Source organism: Helianthus annuus, chromosome 4, assembly GCF_002127325.2.
Source record: "Helianthus annuus cultivar XRQ/B chromosome 4, HanXRQr2.0-SUNRISE, whole genome shotgun sequence".
NCBI lineage: Eukaryota > Viridiplantae > Streptophyta > Magnoliopsida > Asterales > Asteraceae > Helianthus > Helianthus annuus.
The window spans coordinates 56,712,669-56,736,496 of NC_035436.2; the positions used below are offsets into that span (position 1 = coordinate 56,712,669).

Below are 23,828 nucleotides of genomic sequence, written 5' to 3' on the forward strand. Positions count from 1 at the left end.
CCTGGTTGAAGAAACCAAAGAATAGATTGAAAGTTGATATGTAATGGAGATGTATGTTGTAATTTATATAAAATGATATTATAAATGGAATGTTCTTTTATGATGAGAAATTTAATAAGATACATTTTTAAATCCTAGACTTAATAAGATACCTTTTTAGGTTTTAACAGCACCAAAATGAACAGATTTGACAACATGGGCTTCAAGATCTTGACTAAGCATGTACGAACACATGTCCTTCGCATAATAATCCCAAAGAGTTAAATCAACCTCAACATCTCTAAAAAAAGAATATGGGCAATTAATTTCAGATTAACAAAATTAGGTAATATTTATAAAATATAAAGAAAAAAAAATGTAAATTGTATTACTCGAGATCTTGAAGCTTAAGATTGAGGCGTTTTCAAATTAACATGAGATTTAACACTTACCTGCATAACCCAACTTTGATCAAAACAAAACCTCATTTTCAAATAGAAAACTGTGACAATAAAAATAAGGATTTTTTTTATTAGTACTCAACAAATGATCGTTAAATAATTAATTAAAAGTGTAATACCATAGAACAAAACAAATATTATATTTATTTTGATAAAAAATAAAATATCTACATCAAAATTATTTGTCATTCTATTGTAGTTTCCATTTTACTTAAAAATGATTGTCAATTAATAAAGAAACAAATTTATCTAAAATTAATTTGGATATGTTATTGCATTATAAATGGAAATATTAATTTACAAAACTTTGGAAATTACGAATAGACAAAATCGACCAAATAATTTAACATAAATAAATTATCATTGTTTTGTTAATTATTATAAATATTTATAAGTTTCCTAAAATAAATAATAAGTTAATAAAAATATAAGATATACATCTAGAAATAAGTCAACTTACAAATTCAAACATCAACTTATTTGGTAATTTAACTGTTATGTTTTATCGTGTGTAAGATATACTCCCTCCGTCCCATTTTAAATGTCCAAATTTCCACTTTTGGTTGTCCCAATTTAATTGTCATTTCCAAAAATGTAAATATAATTTCCAGTTTTGCCCTTACCATTACAAACTTCCATTTTTTGTTGTCCCAATTTAATTGTCATTTCTAAGGACATTATTTCATTTTACAACTCAAAAAATAAAATACTCAAATATTTCTTAAATTGTGTGAATGTGGGTCCCATGACATCTAAAATGGGACGGAGGGAGTATTCAATTGTTATATTTTTTAATAAAAATATATAAAACTAACATTCGTATTGAAAAAAATTATATATTCGTATTAAAATAATATATGTAGAGGTTCAGATGTTTGCGTTGGATACTTGGATATTAAAAAAGTAATATGATTGGTTATGCAAAGCTAATAATAAAATTGGAAAAAAGATTAGTACCAAAATTATGTTCTAAATTAAAACAAAAATTAACTTGTAAACTTTCTTACAAAAGAGGGCATGTTTAAGTACTAATTGTCCAAATAGAAAACATAACTGACATCCAACTTGGGCCATACGAAGATCAAGTAGAAACTATGCAAACAACTGTAAACCCACCATCAACTAATAACTACCAGTTCACGAAAACATATACAAAACCAACTAACAACCACAAATGCAAACAGTCACGGACGGCCTCTTTTCTTTGTCGTCTTGTGTACAAATTTGGTCAAAATCAAAAGCTGCGAAGACTTGACATATTTAAAGAAAAGAGTAGCGCCATGTGTATTTGATTTGATTTCAAGAAAGCTGACCACTTGGAAAAACCATACCTGTAACCATCTCCATTCTTTTCCGCTATCGTCTTCATGTTTGTTACCTCACATCTAATGTTTTGGATTGAAACATCACGGAGGTTGTGAAAAGAAAGAGACAACTCATCGGAAATAGCAGACGGTAAACGCTGAAAGTCACAAAACAAAAAATTGTCAAAGTAATCTAAAACATATGCTTATTACTTGAATAAAATATATAAATTTTAATAATATGAAAACACATACCATTCTGTTCTCGGCGACTTTGGTGAACTCAATGTTTGAAATTGTTTTCGACCTTTTCAATGTAGAACGTTTACGACTAACAGATGTGGTTTCAGCAGCCATAAACTTATCAACAACCACAGATTCATTTTTGTTTCTAAACTTTGAACGTGTACGATGAGCGATAAGAGACTCATCGGACACCAACATAACTGCTTTACATTTCTGAGTGGCCTAATAAGTTCAAATAAAATATTTCAATAATTAGTTCTTTTTTAAGAAATAAAATTAAAAGTAAAAAAGTTATATATGATACTATACCTTCCTCTTTATCGGCAAAACAATTTGACCAACATCAACTTTATATTTCGGAATGGTCTAAAACAGGTAAATAAATACATAAGTAACTATCATAATTCGAACAAAATATCGAATCAGAAATACTCACATCAGAAACAACTATGGAGGACAGACTTGGTTCAGAAATAAAAATATTTGTTTTTCGTGTAGGATCAACCTATAAAACAAAAGAGTATAAAAATTATTAATATAGAATGAATTAATACATTGAATTATATAATACTTAAGTAATCAGATATACATGGGAGTTATTCTTCGGTATCAAAAATTTGTCCAGGTCCATCTCAAAGTTGCTTTTGTCCTGAAAAAAGGTAAACGTATAAATAAAAAAAATGTAAAGTAATCAACTTAAATTCATAAAAATATAATTAAGTAACTGTTACCAAAACCTTTAAACTTAGATTTTCATCAACAACAACATTTGTTTTCCCTTTCGGATCATCGTAAGAAACATAAAACATTAACGGTTTAAAATGAAAAAATATAGGTAAAACAACTCAGTTAATTACAAACTCCTATAAATGAACACAAACTTTTAAACTTTGATTTTTATCACAAACAACACTTGCTTTGCATATCGGATCGGTTTTTTTTATCTCAATCATCTTTGAACTACATGTAAGGGAAAAGTGTTTAACAATATAATAAGAATAATAATTAAATTTAATAAAATACGAAAAAAAAAACAATGACAAAAAATTACCTTCTTCTTAAGGTCTTCCATTTCAAGTAGAGATGAGAAAAAATTATCAAACTTCGAATCATCAATATCCTACACAATTAACAATAAACAAATGTATAAATACAAAAAAAAATATTTATGATAAGTTTTAATAAATTAGATTAAAATATAGGGGTTTACATTGAACACAGACTCAAAACATGCCAACTGAAATTTGTCGTCTTCACATTCCACAACAACACTTTCCTGAAAGTCAGTTTCGGCAGTACTACACTTCTCCTTATGTTCGGACTACAAAAAAAGATAAAAAATAACAATGTGTGAAATTCAAGATCTACTTGTAAGCTCGCGTTAGTAACTAAATAATAGTATAGATGTATAATTCTAACCGCAATAACCAAATCATCACCATCATCACCATAGATGGAGTCATCCAAAACAACTAACTCAACCTTGTTGTTCTGAATTTGAGTACTGGTTTGATGATTAAAGACTGAAAGCTCGAAAATTTTATTTCCAACCATTGAAAAGACAAAGATAGATCGGCTGTCTAAGGCAAGATCGTTTACCATCTTAGAACATCCATGAGTAAAAACATAGCAGTCAGTTAATCCGTCCATCTTAACATTCCAAAATCTATCTCCTAAATAAAGAGTTGATTGGCCACCTTTGAAATTTTTCCCATAAAATTGCCTCCAAAATTCATCAGCCATGACCTGCATAGGCAGTGATAATTAAAAATTAATTTAAAAACCAATATACAGAAAGAAAACATTATTCATCATACTGATTGTATAATATACTACTTACAATAACGTCTTTGCCAGGTGTGATTTTGGATATAAAGCAGTATTGATGAACAAATGATTTAAACACCATTAGAAAGAATGATGATTGTCCAAATGACTGAAACATAAGATAGTTATTTTTTCTTATACAACTATCCCGAACAACTTTGGTGAAGCCATCAGCAAGAACATGGCCAACATCAGTTTTTTTCAGTCTTACAAACCATAACTTGTTGCCATCAACAATCTTAACTGAATCTTTGTAAGGTGGTTGGTCTCCCCAAATCATTGAAGCAAAGTCATTAGGTGTTTGCTATGAGTTTAAAAAAAATAAAAAAAAAAAAAGACAAACATCAGTTTACTAAAAATATGATTAGTATTTAGAATACCAATAACCGTACCAAAAATATCTGGTCATCTTCCCGAATAAGCTTTAAAAATGAAGGACTGTTGTTCATTGGATCCATATCTGAAAATTAAATATGAAGGTTTTTTACAAAATTAAACGGTAAAGTATTTATAGAAACACAATCAATATTTCTCAATAAGCTTTAAAACTTATCTCAATAGTTTTGTTATTACTGATTCACCCACTATTGTTGGTAGGGTAGCCAATGCAGATGCAGCTTGTATTCTTATCTTGAAAATAGAATAATTACTGAGCGAAGTAAAAGAATACAAAAAACTGAAGGAGCCCTATGCAGAGCAAAGTAAACACAAAATTCAAACACCTATTAGTTCATCAAAGCACTTATTCTGCAATCCAAATAAAAAAACTCGGTAAAATAAGTTTAAAATATACCTTCACATTATGTTTTATATCCAAGTCAAAACACAAAATAATACATTGAAAGAAATTATAAAGCAAGAGAATTCAAGTAATAGAAATATTGAATTTTGATGTTAATTACCTTAGCGCTATCCCCTGTAAGCGGAAGAGAATAATCAATTAACAAAGAAACCTTCTTATATCACTCCATCAATTCTGTCACATTAAAGATGAATTAAGTTAATTGAAAAGGGAATGGCTAAATGGATGAAACACATTAATGGTTTACTTCCAAATTTAAATTTAAAAAAATGATTGACTTCCAAATTTAAAATCAAACACATTAATGGCAAACTTCAAAATTTAAATTTAAGATAATGATTGACTTCGAAATTAAAAATTTAAAATCACACACAATAATGGTTTACTTCAAAATATAAAGAGTTAATTACATCGTTAGTCCCTATGGTTTATGTAAATTAACAACCTAAGGTATTAATAGTTTAAAATAACAATATGAGGTATTAACTTTTAATTTTTTAACAAGTTGAGGTACTAACACTAACCTCGTTTATTTTTAACTGATTTCAAACGTATTTTTGTCTTTTTGCAAACAATAATTAATTTTGAAAGATAAACTAAACAAATAACAAAATTTTCGAAAGATAATTATGTTTACCTACGATGGTTTGAAAGGTAATTTAAATCCAATCCACATTTGTCTTTGAAAATGAAAGATGATAGTAATAAAATATTATACACCTTTATGTTTAAAAAGAAAATCACATCTAAACAGTCATCTTCTACATCTCGGTGTTCATCCTTCCCCCACTGGCCTCTCACCTACTTGCCATCGCCCTCACTTCTCGCCAGAAAAAAAATCCGGTCATGCTTTTACTCCATTTTTAACGTAGTCACCATCCAAAAACACATTGATGTCACTCGAAAAACCCATACATACATCTAGGTTGCGGTGGGGGTGTTCTTGATATGGGGTAGACGGAGAGAGGGAAAGAGAGACAGAGAAGAAGAAGAAGAATAGGTTGGATCTAAGATCGAGTTCACCATTAGTTCTTGGATTGTGTGGGTTTTGGATTATTGTGGTTGATAGGAGACGAATGGAACTCGGACATAGTGGTGGCAAGTTATGTCGAGAGTGAAGGTGGTGTGTGGTGGTGGAGTTCTGGTGTTGTGGTGGACTAGTGGTGCACAAGTCAGGTCTTCTTTTAATTTTATTAAAATTACAAAAGAAATCCACGTAGAATTATTGCCCCTATAAAGTAATTTTTAAAAAAGCTGATTTGCACAATGATCCCTCAATGTTTCTATTTTATACCACAAATTAATTATTGTTTGCAAAAAGACAAAAATACCCTTGAAATCAGTTAAAAATAAACGAAGGTTAGTGTTAGTACCTCAGCTTGTTACAAAATTAAAAGTTAATACCTCAGATTGTTATTTTAAACTATTAATACCTTAGGTTGTTAATTTGCATAAACCACAGGGACTAACGATGTAATTAACTCAAATATAAATTTAAAATAATAATTGACTATCATTATACCGGATCAAAAAACACCAAAAAACGATAAAATTAAACTTACCTCTTGTGTTCGAAAAAGATTCAGACTCATGCAGTTGCATAAGTCATCATCAATAAGTTCAAGACATTGACCATATGGAACTTTTCCTTCCCACAATAAGCTTGCAAAATCATACGGTACTTCCTATGAATCGAAACAAAAAACATATAAGCCTAAAATTTAATTTTAATGATGTAAAACTTATATGTAACAACCAATAAATATTTTTAATATGATTGTTGAATAATTTGAATCTAATTAGCTATATAGAAACCAATAATTGTTGATTAAAGTTTATTAAAAATTAGGATAATAAACAATTATACAAAATGAATATAGTCAACTTCTATTTTAGGTAACTTTATTTAAAAATAAGCCAAATATAATTTAAATTTAAAATTACTATAATATGTTGGAAGATTTAATCAAAATTATATATAGAATTTTAAATTTTAAACCACTAACATGTCTTTGTACATTGAACCCACTTAAAAAGGAAATCCAATTAATGTTATTAACTCCAAATCGTTTACTTCCATAATATCCTCCAAATCAAAATTTGAATTTTAAATCAAGTTATTATCTATCATCTAAATAAGGAAATTATCAGCCAAATATACTAAAAACACATTTGTTGACGTTTTTAAAAAATATTAATATATTCTTAAAACAGGCTTCTAATAATTAAAACGATATTAGAAAACATACAAATGTTAGCATCTTGAAGGACATAATCATCTAAAATACAGTGAAAGTTCAAAACTCAATTCGGTATCTATTATTTTAATGATTTAAAGCATATACGGTAAAAACCAATAAATTTTTTTAATATGATTGTTGAATAATTTGAATCTAATTAGTTATATAGAAACCAATAATTGTCGATTAGAGGTTATTAAAAATTAAGATAATTAGCAATTATAAAAAATGAATGTAGTCAACTTCTATTTCAGGTAACTTTATTTAAAAATAAATCAAATATAATTTAAATTTAAAATTACTATAATATGTTGGAAGAATTTAATCAAAATTATATATAAAACTCTAAATTTTAAACCATTAACATGTCTAGGTACATTGAACTCACCTAAAAAGGAAATCCAATTAATGTTATTAACTCCAAATCGTTTACTTCCATATTATACTCCAAATCAAAAATTTGAATTTAAAATCAAGTTATTATATATCCTCTAAATAAGGAAATAAAAATTAACAATAATAATTTTGGAACAAACGGATGGATAGCACCGAACCGTCATCATGATCCGAAATTCAGTTGTCAAACATCAAGGATCAAACCATTAAACTCCAAGAACAAATATGATATTCAATCAAGCTTCAAACAAAACAATAGAAACGTGGAGTAAAGATTCTGACAAAACAATATTACAAACTTAAAAAAGAGAAAACAACTATAACATTCAACTAACCTCTGTTGCTTGTTGAATGATCGGAGTCCGATTGTTATCCAAGATTTAGGGATTCACATGAAAATCAAAATGAACAAAAATCAGTAAGTTTAATAAATGTCCAATACATGAGTTTGATAAATGTCCAATACATGATTAACGTTCATAGACACTACATAAATCAGAGAAGGTAGATGATGATAACAAAACCTATGATCTTGATATTGTTTGCAAAAAAAAAAATATAAACGTTCAATCGCTTAGATTAAAGATGCATAGTAGATAAACAACATCCTAAAACAACATACCTTCAATTTTATGATCGGATCTACAAAATTCAGAACAACATAACTTATTTTGGTAGACTAACAATCTGAGTCCGAATTTTCAAAAAAGATTGAGGGTTCACCATGAGAAAATACAAACCATAAATCATTCAGAACATATATTAATAAGTAAAAAAAATAATGAACGGAAAGGATATAAAATTACATATTACAAACTTAAAAAAGACAAAACAACTATAACACTTAACTAACCTATTTTGATTGACGAATTATCGGAGTCCGAAATCAGATCTACAGAAATCAGAACAAAGAAAAAGTTATTACAAATCAGAACAAAGATTATTAGAAATCCAAAGAAAGAAAAAGATAAAGTTTGATCGGATCTACTGAAATCAGAACAAAGAAAACGTTATTAGAAATCGAAAGAATCTTTATAAAATGAACTTTATATACAATTGAACAACATAAATAACAACATACCTTTAATTTCTTTAATCAGATCTACAGAAATCAGAACAAAAATGGTTTTTAGCAATCAAAACAATATTCATAAAAACAACTTTGTATAATACAATCGAATAACATAAATAACAACACACCTTTAATTTCTTTAATCGGATCTATAGAAATGAGAAAACAAATGGTTTTTAGCAATCGAAACAATCTTTATAAAAACAACTTTGTATATACAATAACATAAACAACGCAGATCTAGGTTCGATTAGGTATATTTACCTTTGATCTTGATAAAATCTTGAAGATTCGATGAGACGATGAATAATTGTAGAAGAAAAAGAAGATAGAGAAGGGAGATTCGGTAGGTATGATTTCGGTGAACAATTTTGGCCATTTTTGCGGGTATTATTTTAGGGAGATCGAAGATACCTTATAATAAAGATGAAGGAGAATGAAGATTATTGACTCGGAATGGCAATGCTTGAATCGTATGCTTGAACCAGAAGGGAGATGAAAGGAAAATAGAGATGAATGTGGTGTCTAGGGTTTTGGAAAATAACATATAGGATCCATTTTCTGTTGACCCGACCCAACTCAATTCGGATCCCGCCTTTTTTCCTTGGAATCGTGATTGTTGAAAGCTAATTGGGATTTCCCTCCTAAACCAAATTGCCACATCAGCCTAGATGGCCAAAGACAAAGGACACATAGCCCAAATCCATCTCATTTATATATATATATATAGATATCAGTTGCCTAGACAACCGATGTGGGACAAGTCTCATAACTTGCAATGGTATTAGTCCATAACAATCGATCCTCCTTAAGGGCCAACGTCTTCGTTGGTCAGGACTGGCTCTTTCCAGGCCACCACATTGGTCAGGGCTGGCTCTTTCCAAGCCACCACTCTGAGGCTCGTTGGTCACGGCTAGCTCTCTCCTGGTCACCACTCCATGGGCTACCACTCCGAGTTCTGGCTCTGATACCAATGTTACATACCAAACGAGAGAACTCAACCCAAAATTTGATGGGTGAGAGAGCTCATTTGGTATATAAACCCCACATCAATTACTCATACAACCAATATGAGACAAGCCCTATACCTTACAATGATATTAATCCATAACATAATACATATGAAAATAAATGTAAAAATAAAGTTTCACTCCACGTGGTTTTAATTTTTTACTTGCAAGACCTATCCTTGATCGGTTCTAACGGTCATAACATATAATTAAATTTTATCATACATATTTTTAAATTATTTAAATAAAGGGTTATTGGATGTTATCACCGCTAACTATTGGCCGATGCCACCCAACTATCACTTTGACGCTCGCCACCCACAACTTAACACTTAGTGTGTTCTGTCATCACGTCATTAACTGATCACTAACTTCTGATCATGTTACTATACTTTTGGGGGTGTCCAAAGATCCCTAAAACCTTTCTAAGATCCCTATGACACCCCCAAAAGTATAATAACATGATCAAAAGTTAGTGATCAGTTAACGACGTGATGACAGAACACACTAAGTGTTAAATTAGGGGTGACGGACATCAAAGTGATAGTTGAGGGTGACAGCGACAAATAGCCAATAATCAGAGTTGATAAAATCAAATAACCCTTAAATAAATAACTCAGTTCAACAATTACCAAGCTAGCAAATAAAAAAAATCAATTTTAGGGTTTACAAATTTGGGACCTAGGATTAGATATTTTGTAGGAAAAACTTCATAGAAATATAATGACGTTTTTAAAGTGTTTTAATTAGATAACTAAAACTTTTTTCCCCAATTTAATCACTAACTTATAAATAATGTTCTAATCCTATGTTTTTACCTATAATAATAAGTTACCATCCTACATGCCAATTTCTTTTCTTTTTCTTTTTTCAATATATGCTGACATGGAATTTGTTAGTGTAGGTAAAAACATAGGAGTAGATAATTATTTATAAGTAAAGTGACTAAATTTGGAAAAAAAAAAAGTTTGAATGCCTAAAAGTTGGTTACACTTGTATAAAGTTATCCCCCCTATTTTGTAACTAACACATGACATAAACCTTGCAAATATTTAAATTTAAATTAAATAATAAACGGAACATAAAAAATATAAACAAGAAATTCATTCAATTCAATATCTACAAAACTCAATTGGGGGGCAATAGTGATTGCCTTCTATTGGGTAAAATGGGCGGTAGGAGAATAGTGTCAGGCAACTGTCTGGCACTCTTCTATTTACTCAACAAATTTACGATTTTATTCCCCTTTAAATTTATGATTTTGTCATCAGTTTAAAATTATGTTTTTGCCCCCATTTAAAAATAAATTTACGTTTCTACTCCCAGCTAAAAAAATCAATTTTGCCCCCGGTTAAAAATTACGACTTTGCCCCGTTTCAATTTACAGTTTTGCCATTAGTTTTTTCACTTATAATTACGATTTTGCCATTAGTTCAAAGTTATATTTTTACCCCCACTTAAAAATAAATTAACGCTTTTGCTCCCAGCTAAAAATTCCGATTTTGCCTCGTAGAAATTTATGGTTTTGCCATTAGTTTTTTTTCTCACAGCCAAGTTACGATTTGCCCTCAACTTATATTTACATTTTCTCCATCGTTTTTGTTTGTTTTCCCGGTGAAACTACAATTTTGCCCCCAATGTAAAATTACAGTCATGCCGGCAGATTCCTGGCACTCCCACATTTGTCCATTAAATTTACGATTTTATCCCTGAATTAAAATTATGATTTCGCCCTTAGTTAAAAGTTACGTTTTCCCAATCGTTTTAGTTTTTTTTAGCAAAAATAGAAAACATTCTTTTAATTGGTTGATTTAATTTAATTTTTTTCCGTGTCAAGGAGCCGCCTAACACTCGCTCATTAGTCCTGAAAAATTACAGTTTTGCCCTGATCCGAAAAATATCGTTTTAGTTTTGTTTTTTCTAGCAAAATTAGAGTAGTGTTTTATTAATTGATTTAGAATTATTCGACTATCGTCCCGCAACGCGGGCGATGCATCAACTAGTTAATTACAAAACAACATCAACAACAAATAACTAAAACCCAACGATGCAATCAGCAGGCCCATCATACAGGTCCATATTACGGCCCAGTGGATCTTCTGTCTTGATAAAACTTTGAAGTAAATTATGTCATACATGTCTTCTCCACTTACTGGAGTTGGCACCGGCAATAAAGATACGAACTAGTCATTTTTGGAGGTCTCCAGTTCGAATCCAAGACACGCTAGGGTTTTATCCAACTTGCGTTACGTCAAAGAGTTTCGACTCTTGTGGTGGCACAACTGGTATCAAGTGATATCAGGGATTATGATTCCCCCGAGGACGCGGTTTGGGCCTGTTAAGCAGGTGTTATGCCCTCTATGAAGAAACCCTGTGGGTTCTTGAACAGGGGTCGGTCTCGCAAGCCAACCTACAATCACTCAAAATCGCCGTTCTAAAAATAATTTTTTTATCATACATATTTTAACTTGTTGAAATATATAACTTAGTTCAACAATGTCCGAGTCCCTGAGCTAGCAAATAACAAATCAGTTTTAGAATTTACAAATTTAGGAAGATATTTTAGAACAATAAAGACAATATTAGGAAGATAATTTAGAACTAACAATAAAGACAAAAATTCAAATATAAAAATTAATTAAAAGGAAACAATGGAAGGATTAAAAAAACACGAATATAATTACAAAAATAACAATAAATAAACTAAAGCCCAACGACCCAGTCAGCAGGCCCATCGTACAGGCCCAATATACAGCCCAGTGAATCTTCTGTCTTGACTTTTGACTCTTGATTGCTGCTAAAATAATAATATTTATCCTATTAGGCTTCATGAAAAATAAGAGTAAATTAGTTTTTGAGTCACCATATTTTAATAGTTTTGACCACTTTTTGAGTACCAAATCAAAAAGTTTAACGTTTCGAATTTTTAACCGTTCATTTTATAATGTTTTGAGTCCCTTTGTTTTAATGGTTTTAATAACTTAAGTCCAAAAACAAAGTATAAGTGTTACAAAATTGGGCTCAAAACGTTATAAAATGAGCAGTTAGCGACTCAGAGTATTAAACATTTTTATTTTGGATTCAAGTGGTTAAAACCACTAAATAAAGACTCAAAAAGTAATTTACTCCAAAAATAATACCGTCTCCTTCTCAATGATAATACCGCAAGATATGGATGTCTAATCTTAAGAATGCTTGATTTGCTTCATGAATATCTTAGAGGGTATGTACATAAATATTTTCGATGTATCGTAAATACTAAAATCTTTCATAACATCACATATACAAATAAAAATGCATATCGAAAACTATAACCCAAACCGTTTGTGATCAACTTTATCGTTATGCTGAATGATAAGTTTACATATTACATTCATCATTATATATATTACTATAGCATCAAAAAGGTGATTTTTATAAATATTTTAGGATGATATGTTACAAACATATGATTTCCAAAAAAAATAATAATTGTTGTATCATATTTGGGATGAACGTACTTTATCGTGTTTAAGTACGAGATTGGCGGATACGAACGACCCGATGACACTCGGACATGGAAGTTCTCGACCACAAATTTTCTCCTAATCTTTCAATGAAAAATTAGAACCTTTTTAACAAAGTGATATTTTTATTGTTAACGTGTTATCAACTTATTTGGATGTTATTGGTCCATATAAAGACGAAAAAAAATCAAAAGTAATCAAGTTTTCTAAATGTTTTACTAAAGTCGATTAAACATTCTATGTAAAGAAAATCACTTAACTTTCCTATTGTGTGTCATTATTGTGAAATTTAAGGGGTGTTTGTTTTTTGTCCGAAGTAGTTCTGGACCTCTTATGTCTGCTTCACGCAGACCACGCGCAGACGTATGAGTCTGCAGAGTGTTTGCTTTTTAGAAGTACTTTCGTTAAAAAAGGCCTTTTAGACCACTTTCTGGTGCAGACCTGGACTCACATCTTCAAGGCTCTTCTCATCCTCTATCCTTTGCTCTTTCAAAACATCCCCTCTAGCATGTTCATGTTCTTTCAGATATCGTCCGCAGACTGCAGACATTTTACCTCTGAAAAAACAAAAAGCACCTTAGTATCCTTTATATGTTACCAGCGTGCGAATTAATGATGTATAAATTTTTTTTGTAACAAAGCCGGGACAAAAACATTACATTCATTCGTTGTGGAATATTGCAAATTCTAAATGTAGATATAACAAAAACATAATGTTCGGTCCACTTATGGACTATGTGGCTCTTGTTACTTTTGTGAAGACTTCTTTTGAGCTCTTTAAGTATGCATACTGAACGATCATGCATGATATGGATGCGGTATCAACCGTAGACCTTCTGCGTAAGAATCTAACGATATTCTTGTTGATTTTGTATGCTTTAAGCTTACGCCATCAAAAGGATTAACGATAGACTATGAACATATGATTATTTTAACTAACATTTTCATTAAATGTTATGTTTATCATCAAATTGGTTCAATTATAATAATGATTAGGTTAGTTATCCATGCCTAGCTTTGTGCATTGCAATTATAATACATTTCTCATAATGCTTCATCATCAACTACTTATTTCTTGACTAGTTCAAATGAGATTTAGGACAGGGGTGTGTTCGAGATTTTGGTCAAATTTGACCGTGGGCAACGGTCTCGTATAAAAAAAACTATTAAATATCTAATATATATACATATATTTACACAAACCAATTACAAACTCAGACACACACCCATCACAAAAACACACACATTCTCTCCAATCATTTTTAATATCAAAAATGTCATCCCACTCTTCATCCGATTCGTCCAGCCCTTCATTTGACGGTATTGTCGACGATATGATTATCGCAGTGACGCGGGAGGAGATTAATTATTTGCGAGAAGAAGCCCAATCGTCTACAGCGCGTACCAGACAAGCGCCGCTTGAACGAAATCGGTTAGGTGCTCATGAACGTTTAATGCGCGATTATTTTGGTGAAAACCCGTTGTATAACAATGCACAATTTAGGCGTTGGTTTCGTATGAGCCATCGTCTTTTATTAAGAATTTCTAATGATCTCGCGGACGAATATCTATTTTTTCACACAAAGAGAAAGTGCTAGTCGAAAAATTGGTTTCTCTGGAATACAAAAGTGTATTGCCGCAATTCGGCAACTTGCGTACGACACAACGAGTGATGTGTGGGACGAATATTTAAGGATGTCGGCCAGAAGTTGTCGTGACTGTCTTGAAAATTTCTGTGAAGGTATTATTGTTGTTGTCGTTGTTGTTTATAGTTTATTAACACTATTATATTAGGTGTTAACTTTCTTTATGGGAGTGATATTTGAGGATGCCAACCACTACCGATGTTCCACTTTTATACAAGGCTGATCAGCGGATACACGGGTTTCCTAGGATGTTGGGTAGTCTTGATTGCACGCATTGGGAGTGGGCAACATGTCCAACCGCTTGGAAAGGGCAACATGTCCAACCGCTTGGAAAGGGCAACACCATCGTGATGACCACGAGGGCCCCACCCTAATATTACAAGCGGTCGCGTCTCAAGATTTATGGATTTGGCATGCGTACTTTGGCATGGCTGGTACGAACAATGACATCGTTGTTTTACAATCTTCGGATCTTTTCGACGATGTCATAGATGGTGTTGCACCAAATACTTCATTCTATGCAAATGACGTGGAGTATAAGTATGGGTACTATCTTGTCGACGGTATTTATCCGGAGTGGGCGACGTTGGTGAAAACTCTTTCATGTCCAGATGACGAGAATAGATTGTATTACAAGAAGATACAAGAGTCGGCAAGAAAAGATGTCGAGCGGGCTTTCGATGTATTAAAAAACAGATGGTCAGAGCGTTTTGTGGAGAAAGTTATGATGAAGGTAACCAGCCGACGGACCCACTACTCACATACGCTCAAAAAGAAGTTCTCCGAGTGAGTATACGTGACCGGGACACACACCTTAACCTTCGAGCTGGTCTGACCAAGCACCTATGGTTTGATCGTGAACAAGGAGGAGACGACGAGTGATAATGTGTATTCTTAGGTTAACCAATAAAAAAATAATTAGGTAATGATGATGGAGGCTTTAAACCATTATATGCAAGTTAAAGGAAGGTGCTTTAAAGCTCTCTATGTGACATGACGCTGATGTAACGCTGATATGGCGTGATAAGCCCCTAGAGGCTTTATACCATACCCTAGCCTTATGATATGGTACACTACCGATATGACGTTTTCACTCAATTAACAATAACTTACAGCCTAACTACTAAATTCCAAATAGTTTTCGTAAAGGTTGTTCTATTTCCACACCCCTGTAATCTTATTTTCACATCCCTATTTGTATATGAGCCGTATAGAATGTTTATGCGCAGAATTTAATGCGGTGGAATGTTTTTTTTGTTTTTATATGTATACGGGACGTATAGTTATATACTGGTCGTATACATATTTGCATAATTTTGTTTCGAAGGTTTGAGAAGGGTTTTTAGTTTTGAAATCTGTATACGGGCCGTATAATGTTATACGACCCGTATAGAAAAGTTAATTTTTTGTTGCAATCGGGAAACCGTTTAATAAATTTTGTAAATTTTAAAATAGTGTTGTATATATCGGATTATGTTACGAGTTTGTAGTTAAACATATTTATTATGTTTAATAAGTTTCCACTTTGTAAAACGATAAATATGTATAGAAAAGTTAATTTTTTGTTGCAATCGAGAAACCGTTTAATAAGTTTTGTAAATTTTAAAATAGTGTTGTATATATCGGATTATGTATCCAAGTTGAAAGAGATAAATTGAACAAGTATGGTCGTCCCCTGTTGGGATGTACTATTAAACCGAAATTGGGGTTATCCGCTAAAAACTACGGTAGAGCTTGTTATGAATGTCTTCGTGGTGGCCTTGATTTTACTAAAGATGATGAGAACGTGAACTCCCAACCATTTATGCGTTGGAGAGACCGTTTCTTATTTTGTGCCAAAGCTATTTATAAAGCACAAGCTGAAACAGGTGAAATCAAAGGGCATTACTCGAATGCTACTGCGGGTAATTGCGAAGATATGATGAAAAGGGTTGTATTTGCTAGAGAATTGGGAGTTCCTATCGTAATGCATGACTACCTAACAGGTGGATTCACTCCAACCTAACCCCAATCAAGTCTACAAATCTAATAGTAATTTACGTCGGTATTGTGCGGTATTTGTGCACAAGATAAATAATATCTTTGCTAATGTTAAGTTTCATTGTAAACATTGTCAACAACGTAAAATAGGCTTTTCTTAGTATACCTTACTTAGACCTAGTCTTATCTTTCGATAGAAAATCCTCCATTGGGATTGGATTCTAAGAAAAGTACCAAGACCCATCTATTCTAAATAAAATTCCTAGACATTCTCTTACATCTGACTACTTGTGACTACTTGTTCTATTCTAAACCACTAATAAAAAGAGACAAATGTACATATTCAGAAAAAAATGAAATTCAATATATTATATAAAGATAATCTTTTATGTAAGTAAAATCAAAATTTGACTGGATTCTTTTTCTGGAGTTGAAACTCAAATAGAAAGGAGTAGGTGATAAAGTAGCTGGAAGACATGGAAATAAGGGTATCATTTCAAAAATTTTACCTAGACAAGATATGCCTTATTTGCAAGATGGAAGACCTGTTGATATGGTCTTCAATCCATTAGGAGTACCTTCGCGAATGAATGTAGGACAAATATTTGAATCTTCGCTCGGGTTAGCGGGGGATTTGCTAGACAGACATTATCGAATAGCGCCTTTTGATGAGAGATATGAACAAGAAGCTTCGACATTTGTGGCACGCAGGAAGAGCTCGTGCAGCTGCTGCAGGAATTGAAAAAGGAATTGATTGTGATTTTGAACCTGTTCTTTCCATGACCCCTCTTAATTGAGACAGTTTATTGAGGCAGTTAATTGAGACAGGAGATCAAAGACTTGAAATAGGAGTCACTTCGGTTCCCTCATACATATAGGATCATGTCATAAAAAAAGAATCTTTTTTCAACTCATTTATATTTAATCCATTTTTCTGGCTTGGCTAGGCGGGATAGCCGAGCCACTTCCCTTTCTTTATGATAATGAAACCGTCCGGTCAAAACCAATCCAATAAAGAAACAAATCTATTCAACAAGCAAAAAAGGAGAGAGAGGGATTCGAACCCTCGATAGTAAACTATACCGGTTTTCAAGACCGGGGCTTTCAACCACTCAGCCATCTCTCCAAAAGACAATTTTATTTTATTCCTCCGAATAGAACATCGCCATATGAGTGGATACCGCCACTATCAAAGATCTCGGGTTAAGTTGTAGTTAAACGTATTTATTATTTTTAATAAGTTTCCACTTTGTAAAACGATAAATATGTATAGAAAAGTTAATTTTTTGTTGCAATCGGGAAACCGTTTAATAAGTTTGTAAATTTTAAAAATAGTGTTGTATATATCGGATTATGTTACGAGTTTGTAGTTAAACGTATTTATAATGTTTAATAAGTTTCCACTTTGTAAAACGATAAATATGTGATATGATTATGATAAACTACGCAATAATTATTAAACAAACAACTTAGCATCTAAACATAAGATTAATATTTAGAATGTTTTACATCTAAAACAAACAAAAAGATAAATTTTTACAATGTTTCCAACGTAAAATAACAAAAAAAAAAAAATACAATAAGCAGCTACGGCGGTGGTGGTGGTGATGGTGCAGCGCCAACTCGTGGAGGTAGGGGCGCGCCAGAATGCATAGCCACAATCGCCTGGACCATCCACTGTACATCCCCTCTGACTGCAGCTACATCCGACTCGACCTGACCGGGTCTCGACTCGACCTGAACAAGTCTCTCCTCCACCTGAACGAGTCTCTCCTCCACCCCCGGTGGAGGCATCACACGCTGTCTCACGCTCCGTCGAACGTACGGACGATCACCCTGTAAATCCTCCGCAGCTACCTGTGATCGATCGACAGCATGATCGACCCCCTCATGTACCCCGCCTCCCTCTCCGTCGCCTCCCTCTCCATCGCCTCCCTCCCCCTCGCTTCCCTCTCCCTGGGGTCCCTCATCCACACCATACGCCCAGACCAGCCGCCCTCCCTCAACCTCGTGAGCCAAACCCATCGATTGGGTTGTGTCCCTCCCAACCCTGTTAAGCTGGAGTGTCAGGGTCATACCCATTGCCACCTGCAGGGACAAGAGGCGAGGGAAATGCTTCGCCAGACGGGTGACGAAGCCCCCACAGCTGATGTGGGTAGAGGTACGCTTAAAAGCATACTCAGCGAGATATGCGGCCAACCTGTACGCCAAGTTACCCCCCCTGCCGGTAAGTAAGTCGTGCATGTAGAATAGGTCACTTTGGGTGACCCATTCCCTGCTATCATGACGACCGGCGATCCTCACGGCGATACACCGATGTAGGTATCAGTGTAACGGGCCATAAAGGCAAGTCGACCGTGCCTTCGGGGATAGCGAAGTTGGTATCGCGAACTCCTCGGACTCAATAGTGCGTCACCAAGGCCACAACACGTCACTGGACGTGCTGATGCGTGCATCAAAAAATGCCTGGGACACTGAGTACTCCTGTGAGTAGAGACCCAAGGCAACGGCGAACTCAGGAAGTGTCATCCTCTGAGTCTTGCCGCAAATAGTAAAAGCTACGGCGTGTGTCATCAAAAATGTTGTAAACCCCCACCCCGGGTGTCCGTAAATGTAAAAGTAGATAAAAACTCTAAAGTAAACTCCCTGTGGGCCCGCTCTGCGGCGACACCAAATAAGCGGTCCCACGCGGAGTTAGCTGCCATGAGCTCCCGGACCCAACCGATCGATCCAATATCGGTCAAAAACTGAATATCAATGGTCCGAAACGCATCCAGCACCATCTCTCGTAATCTGCCCAAAACCCTATAGGCAGCCGTACCTTGGGGGATTTCGCAAATAAACTGCCCCGTCTCAGTAAAATCGGGTACAATCTCCTCCTCCTGTCCACGTCCACGTCCCTGTCCCTGTCCACGTCCACGGCCCGACCCTGACCTCGACCTCTACGGGCCGCAGCAGCTGCTGATGACTCAGCCATATCGTTTGTAAAAATAACAATTACAACTTAGCAATCACTATACGATTAGCGTTAACGTATTATACGACTACTGTTCTTGTATACGAACGTATTGTACATCTCATATACGCTCTGTACACATCAAGAATAGGTTTCGTATACTCACGTGTTATACATCTTGTACACGATCCGTAAACATGAAGTATACGACCGTACTCGCAAGTATTATACGCACGTATACGCTACATACACCTCAGATATATGTTTCCTATACACACGTATTATACGTCACGGATACGCTAAAATATAACAAATTGGGAATAAAATATAAGTTTATACGATCGTATACAATGTTTACGATCGTATATAGTTAGAACATGCAAACATTATACTAGCGTATATAGTGTATACGATCGTATACAGATTGAATATTCAACCTGTATACGATCGTATAAATTGTATACGACCGTATACACTTGAATAATTAGGGCTGGCATATCGTGTATACCCGTAAACGATAAGACACGACACGACACGATAAGACACGATACACGAAATCCCATACACGAACACGACACTATAACTTATAGTGTCCTATTTTTCAAACACGAATACGAACACGAACACGACACGATATACACGAAAATTACCTGTTAATACGACTGTTCGACTGTTATACACGAAAATTACCTGTTAACACGAACAAAAACACGAATGCGACATGCTATCTGAGAATTACAGAGGGAGTTTAGGGTTTTTTTTTAATTGAATGAGGAATGAAAATAGAAAGGAATAAAGAAACCCACACGAACATGGCTGATGAGTTTTATTTAATTTAATTTCTTATCATGTACTAACGGGTATTAACAGGTAAACATGTATTTAACCTGTTTATACACGAAAATTAACAGGTAATCTCGTGTCTACCTGTTTGGTACACGATACCTGTTTGCCATACACGATACCTGTTAATTTCGTGTAGGTTCATGTCGTGTATTCGTGTATTCGTGTAAAATTGCCAGCCCTATGAATAATCAGTTACAATTTACCGTTTCAATTTTTTTTTCAAATTTAATTATACAATCTTAATCGTTACGCCTATCTAAGCTATTCGATCCTTTACTATACAAGACCATAATCTAACATGTTTCGGAATTTGAAAGTATACTATATGAAAACGTATCGTATAGGAAGACCGAGAGGAAAACGCCACAAACGCCGAAGAACGCTATCCAAGAACGATTCGAGAGAAAACCGAGAGAATTTTTAGAGAATGTTGAGGCCGTATGGTGGAAATGAGGTCGTATAAATCTTATACGATCTTTTTTCTATGTACACGGGCTGTACAAACGTATATGACCCGTATACAATAATTTAATGTTTTTTAATTCAGTCGTATACTTCATATACGGTCACTGTATACGAGGCATATACATTTATACGGCCCGTATACAATTGAGTATTTTTCATTTTTCTTAAATTACTATATGCGGATGTGATGAAGATACAGTCGGTATGTGTTAACGAAGATACAGTCGTATACTTCATGTACGATCATTGTATACGAGGCGTATACATTTATATAACGTGTATGTTCATCATTACAAATTGTCAAAACATGAAAATAACATTTTATATTCATAGGCCACCTAAATCCACGTATGCCCTGGTCCTGTATTCATCAACGATCCTATTATATTGGTCAATATGTTCCTTGTAATAGTGATACCAACTTTCTGCTGGCGTATCCCGTGTCGGTTGTCGCCAGTATCCTAATGGGGTTGGCATTGGATATTCCCCTTCTAATCTGACGTGAATAAAATGGTTCCTGTGTACATGTACAAGCGCGACTGTTCGATGCGGAATACTTTCTTCGGCTGTTCTGAGCATGGGAAAAATGAAGCACAACCAGTGTCACTTAATAAGAGGCAAACAACATTCCACCGGTTTGCTATCAGAAGCCCCGTGAAAGGCATTTGTAGCCACTTATGTCCAGGTGCTGCGTCTATACCAGACCAAACTAATGACTCCAGAACATTTTGATACTCAGGTTCATTTATAGTTTTCCATAATTCGTGGAACCTGTTACACTCAGCATGAAGCTCCTCCCGTATTAACGGCCACTCCCGCTCTTTAAGCGATAAGCCGACCGCTATAGATCGAAACCCACAATTACCATCACCCTGCGCATTTTGTATGAGACTGAGGTGTGGATAGAAGCAAGGTGGAATGAACTTTTTGAAGTGCATGAACACATTAACTTCTGCGACAGGCAGCAAAGGTAAGTCTGGTTGCTCTTCCTTTGATTTTGCGACCTTATTTTTCGTTTTCGAATTCATAGCGCCTTTTGCAATCTTTCCGAAGAACATAGGTGTTTCAGCACAATAACTTTGTGACTCGACAAACGAGTTGTGCCTGGTAGGTTCGATGATCGACTCTTGTGTGCCAAACCCAACGGGTGAATCACTATACTCGTCCTGCGTTATAAAAAAGCTGTGTCTTGATGGCTCCGTAAACGAATCATCCTTCCTTTGTTGCTGAGCTTTTAAAGTTGGAAGACCCCGTGTGTTTTTTTGCACAACTGGCTGTTTGAGCTTCGTCTTATTGAGTTGTACCAACTCCTTCATCTTTTGAAGCAGGTTTTTCTTGACTTCTCTCGGCTGGGCAATTAAATGTTGTTTGGGAAGCGTAAGTTCGCCGTCTAAGTCGAAACAGTCCACCTCGCTCGGTTTCAGTATGGAGTCCAAATTTAACTTTCTCCAAAAAGGGTCTATCAACTCCAACATGATCATTTGACCTAAGAAACATATCAACAAACAACATAAAATGTGAATAAGATTTTGAGTGATGAAATGCTATGATTATAAAATGTGGTTGGTCGAAACAAGTATTACCATTCGTTGTATACGGTTCCAACCGACACACGCACGACAACCCACAGCTTGTATACAAACGGCACACGCATGTACCGTTAGATAACTTTATGTTTTCTATTTCATTTACTTCGGCGGATATCAAGTCTCGGCAGGCATGTGAAACCTTCTTTCGTAGGAGATCAAATAGTGGTTTGTTATGTGGACCCAATGTTCGGCTCCTACTTGTTTCAATGCTGCTTTTGATTTCTGTCACCTGGTTTCTTATGAGCTTATCAATAAGTGGTACTGATGTGCACAAAATGCAACATATAAATTACATCAATTGTGGCATAAAACTAACCCTTTTTTAGTACTAATGTTAGAAAAAGTGTGCTTTTGTCTTCCTTTTGTATTTTCAGGATTATATGAGCTCAAAATAACAAAAGAAGCAAAAAGACAGATAATCTAACATACATACAAGAAAAGGAACAAAAGTGACATGCCCGACCTCCCGAAAGCATCTTCCCAATCAAAACAAAGAAGACAGAAGACTGAACACGCCTCGTGCTCAGTGAGCACGGGGCCGTGCCCAAGTAGCAGCAGAAAAGACAAACTCATAGAAGCTGCTTCTACTGCCCACCACGGGGCCGTGCCCAGCGGACACGGGGGCGTGGTCAACTTCCTGCAGGCGCATTTATTGTAATTGCGAATTACAATTAATGAAGAGAGAGAGTCAGATGGACACGGGGCCGTGCCCAGCGGACACGGGGCCGTGCCCGAGCTTCTGTTCAGCCTATAAATAGGAATGTTTGGAGCTCTTGCAACTCATCCCTTGGCACACCACCTCTCTCACACTTCACCCACCACCCACCACCACTATAACACCATCATCCACCACCATCATCCATTGTCCATCATAGAGTGTGTGAGTCGTCTCGGGATCCAAGATTGATCGTAAGAGTTCTTGACAATCAAAGGCCATGTTTGCCTAAGTCTCTTACATCACTTGGTGAAGACAAGTGTTTAGTGTAATACTTTTTATTTTTAATCTTTTGCACTTTTTAATTGGTTTTGTATTAATGACTTTAATTACTAGTTTCTTATGTTGAAGGTGATTCTTCCTTATCGTTTGTCCGTGGTGTCTTGGCATTATTTTACTGTCTATATAAAATAAAAGATTTTCACCATTCATATCTCCACGGTCTATATGGAGGTATGTTGGCTACCTGGTCGAGGTTAAGGGAACGGTTTGGTAAGAGTCTTGCCATTGTTCAGTGTATAGATCCTGCAAAGGACCTGGGTCAAATTTAGTAGGACCTCCTTTAATACCCATACCTAAGGTATTGGATGGCGGGGGTCCAAACTCTTTGATCCCCTCATAAGTTAAACTACTATTAAAACTTTAACCCAGCTACTTAGGACCGTATCCCTGCTGACTCAGACTACTTAGCTGAGGGTAACGTCGCCTTCAAAAGAGGGGCCTACCACATTATGCATTAATAACTTAATAATTATCTTTCAATAATCCGACCCTTTAGGATTGTATCC

At 34.5% G+C, this 23,828-nt stretch overlaps 3 protein-coding genes, 1 long non-coding RNA gene and 1 other non-coding gene across 5 annotated transcripts; 1 reads left to right on the forward strand and 4 right to left on the reverse strand.

The window, feature by feature from the left end:
- Positions 1 to 1,488: 1,488 nt before the first annotated feature.
- LOC110934848 lies at positions 1,489 to 3,077 on the reverse strand. Its single transcript, XM_035988907.1, has 6 exons — positions 3,042 to 3,077; positions 2,580 to 2,639; positions 2,427 to 2,495; positions 2,300 to 2,356; positions 2,000 to 2,212; positions 1,489 to 1,902 (listed from the first exon to the last, which is right to left on the reverse strand). The coding sequence occupies exons 1-6, from the start codon at positions 3,060 to 3,062 to the stop codon at positions 1,675 to 1,677; spliced, it is 648 nt and encodes a 215-aa protein (XP_035844800.1). The 5' UTR covers positions 3,063 to 3,077; the 3' UTR covers positions 1,489 to 1,674.
- A 99-nt stretch (positions 3,078 to 3,176) lies between these two features.
- Positions 3,177 to 3,739, reverse strand: LOC110933672. Its single transcript, XM_022176882.2, has 3 exons — positions 3,688 to 3,739; positions 3,410 to 3,592; positions 3,177 to 3,311 (listed from the first exon to the last, which is right to left on the reverse strand). The coding sequence occupies exons 1-3, from the start codon at positions 3,724 to 3,726 to the stop codon at positions 3,177 to 3,179; spliced, it is 357 nt and encodes a 118-aa protein (XP_022032574.2). The 5' UTR covers positions 3,727 to 3,739.
- Positions 3,740 to 4,267: 528 nt separating this feature from the next.
- On the reverse strand, positions 4,268 to 6,287 carry LOC118491280. The gene is made up of 3 exons (XR_004891124.1): positions 6,182 to 6,287; positions 4,720 to 4,793; positions 4,268 to 4,564 (listed from the first exon to the last, which is right to left on the reverse strand). It is a non-coding gene; the product is annotated as an uncharacterized LOC118491280 (long non-coding RNA).
- An 8,491-nt stretch (positions 6,288 to 14,778) lies between these two features.
- Positions 14,779 to 15,279, forward strand: LOC110933673. Its single transcript, XM_022176883.1, has one exon. It carries the CDS (start codon positions 14,779 to 14,781, stop codon positions 15,277 to 15,279), a length of 501 nt encoding a protein of 166 aa, XP_022032575.1.
- A 2,233-nt stretch (positions 15,280 to 17,512) lies between these two features.
- TRNAS-UGA lies at positions 17,513 to 17,595 on the reverse strand. The gene has a single exon. It is a non-coding gene; the product is annotated as a tRNA-Ser (tRNA).
- Positions 17,596 to 23,828: the final 6,233 nt, after the last annotated feature.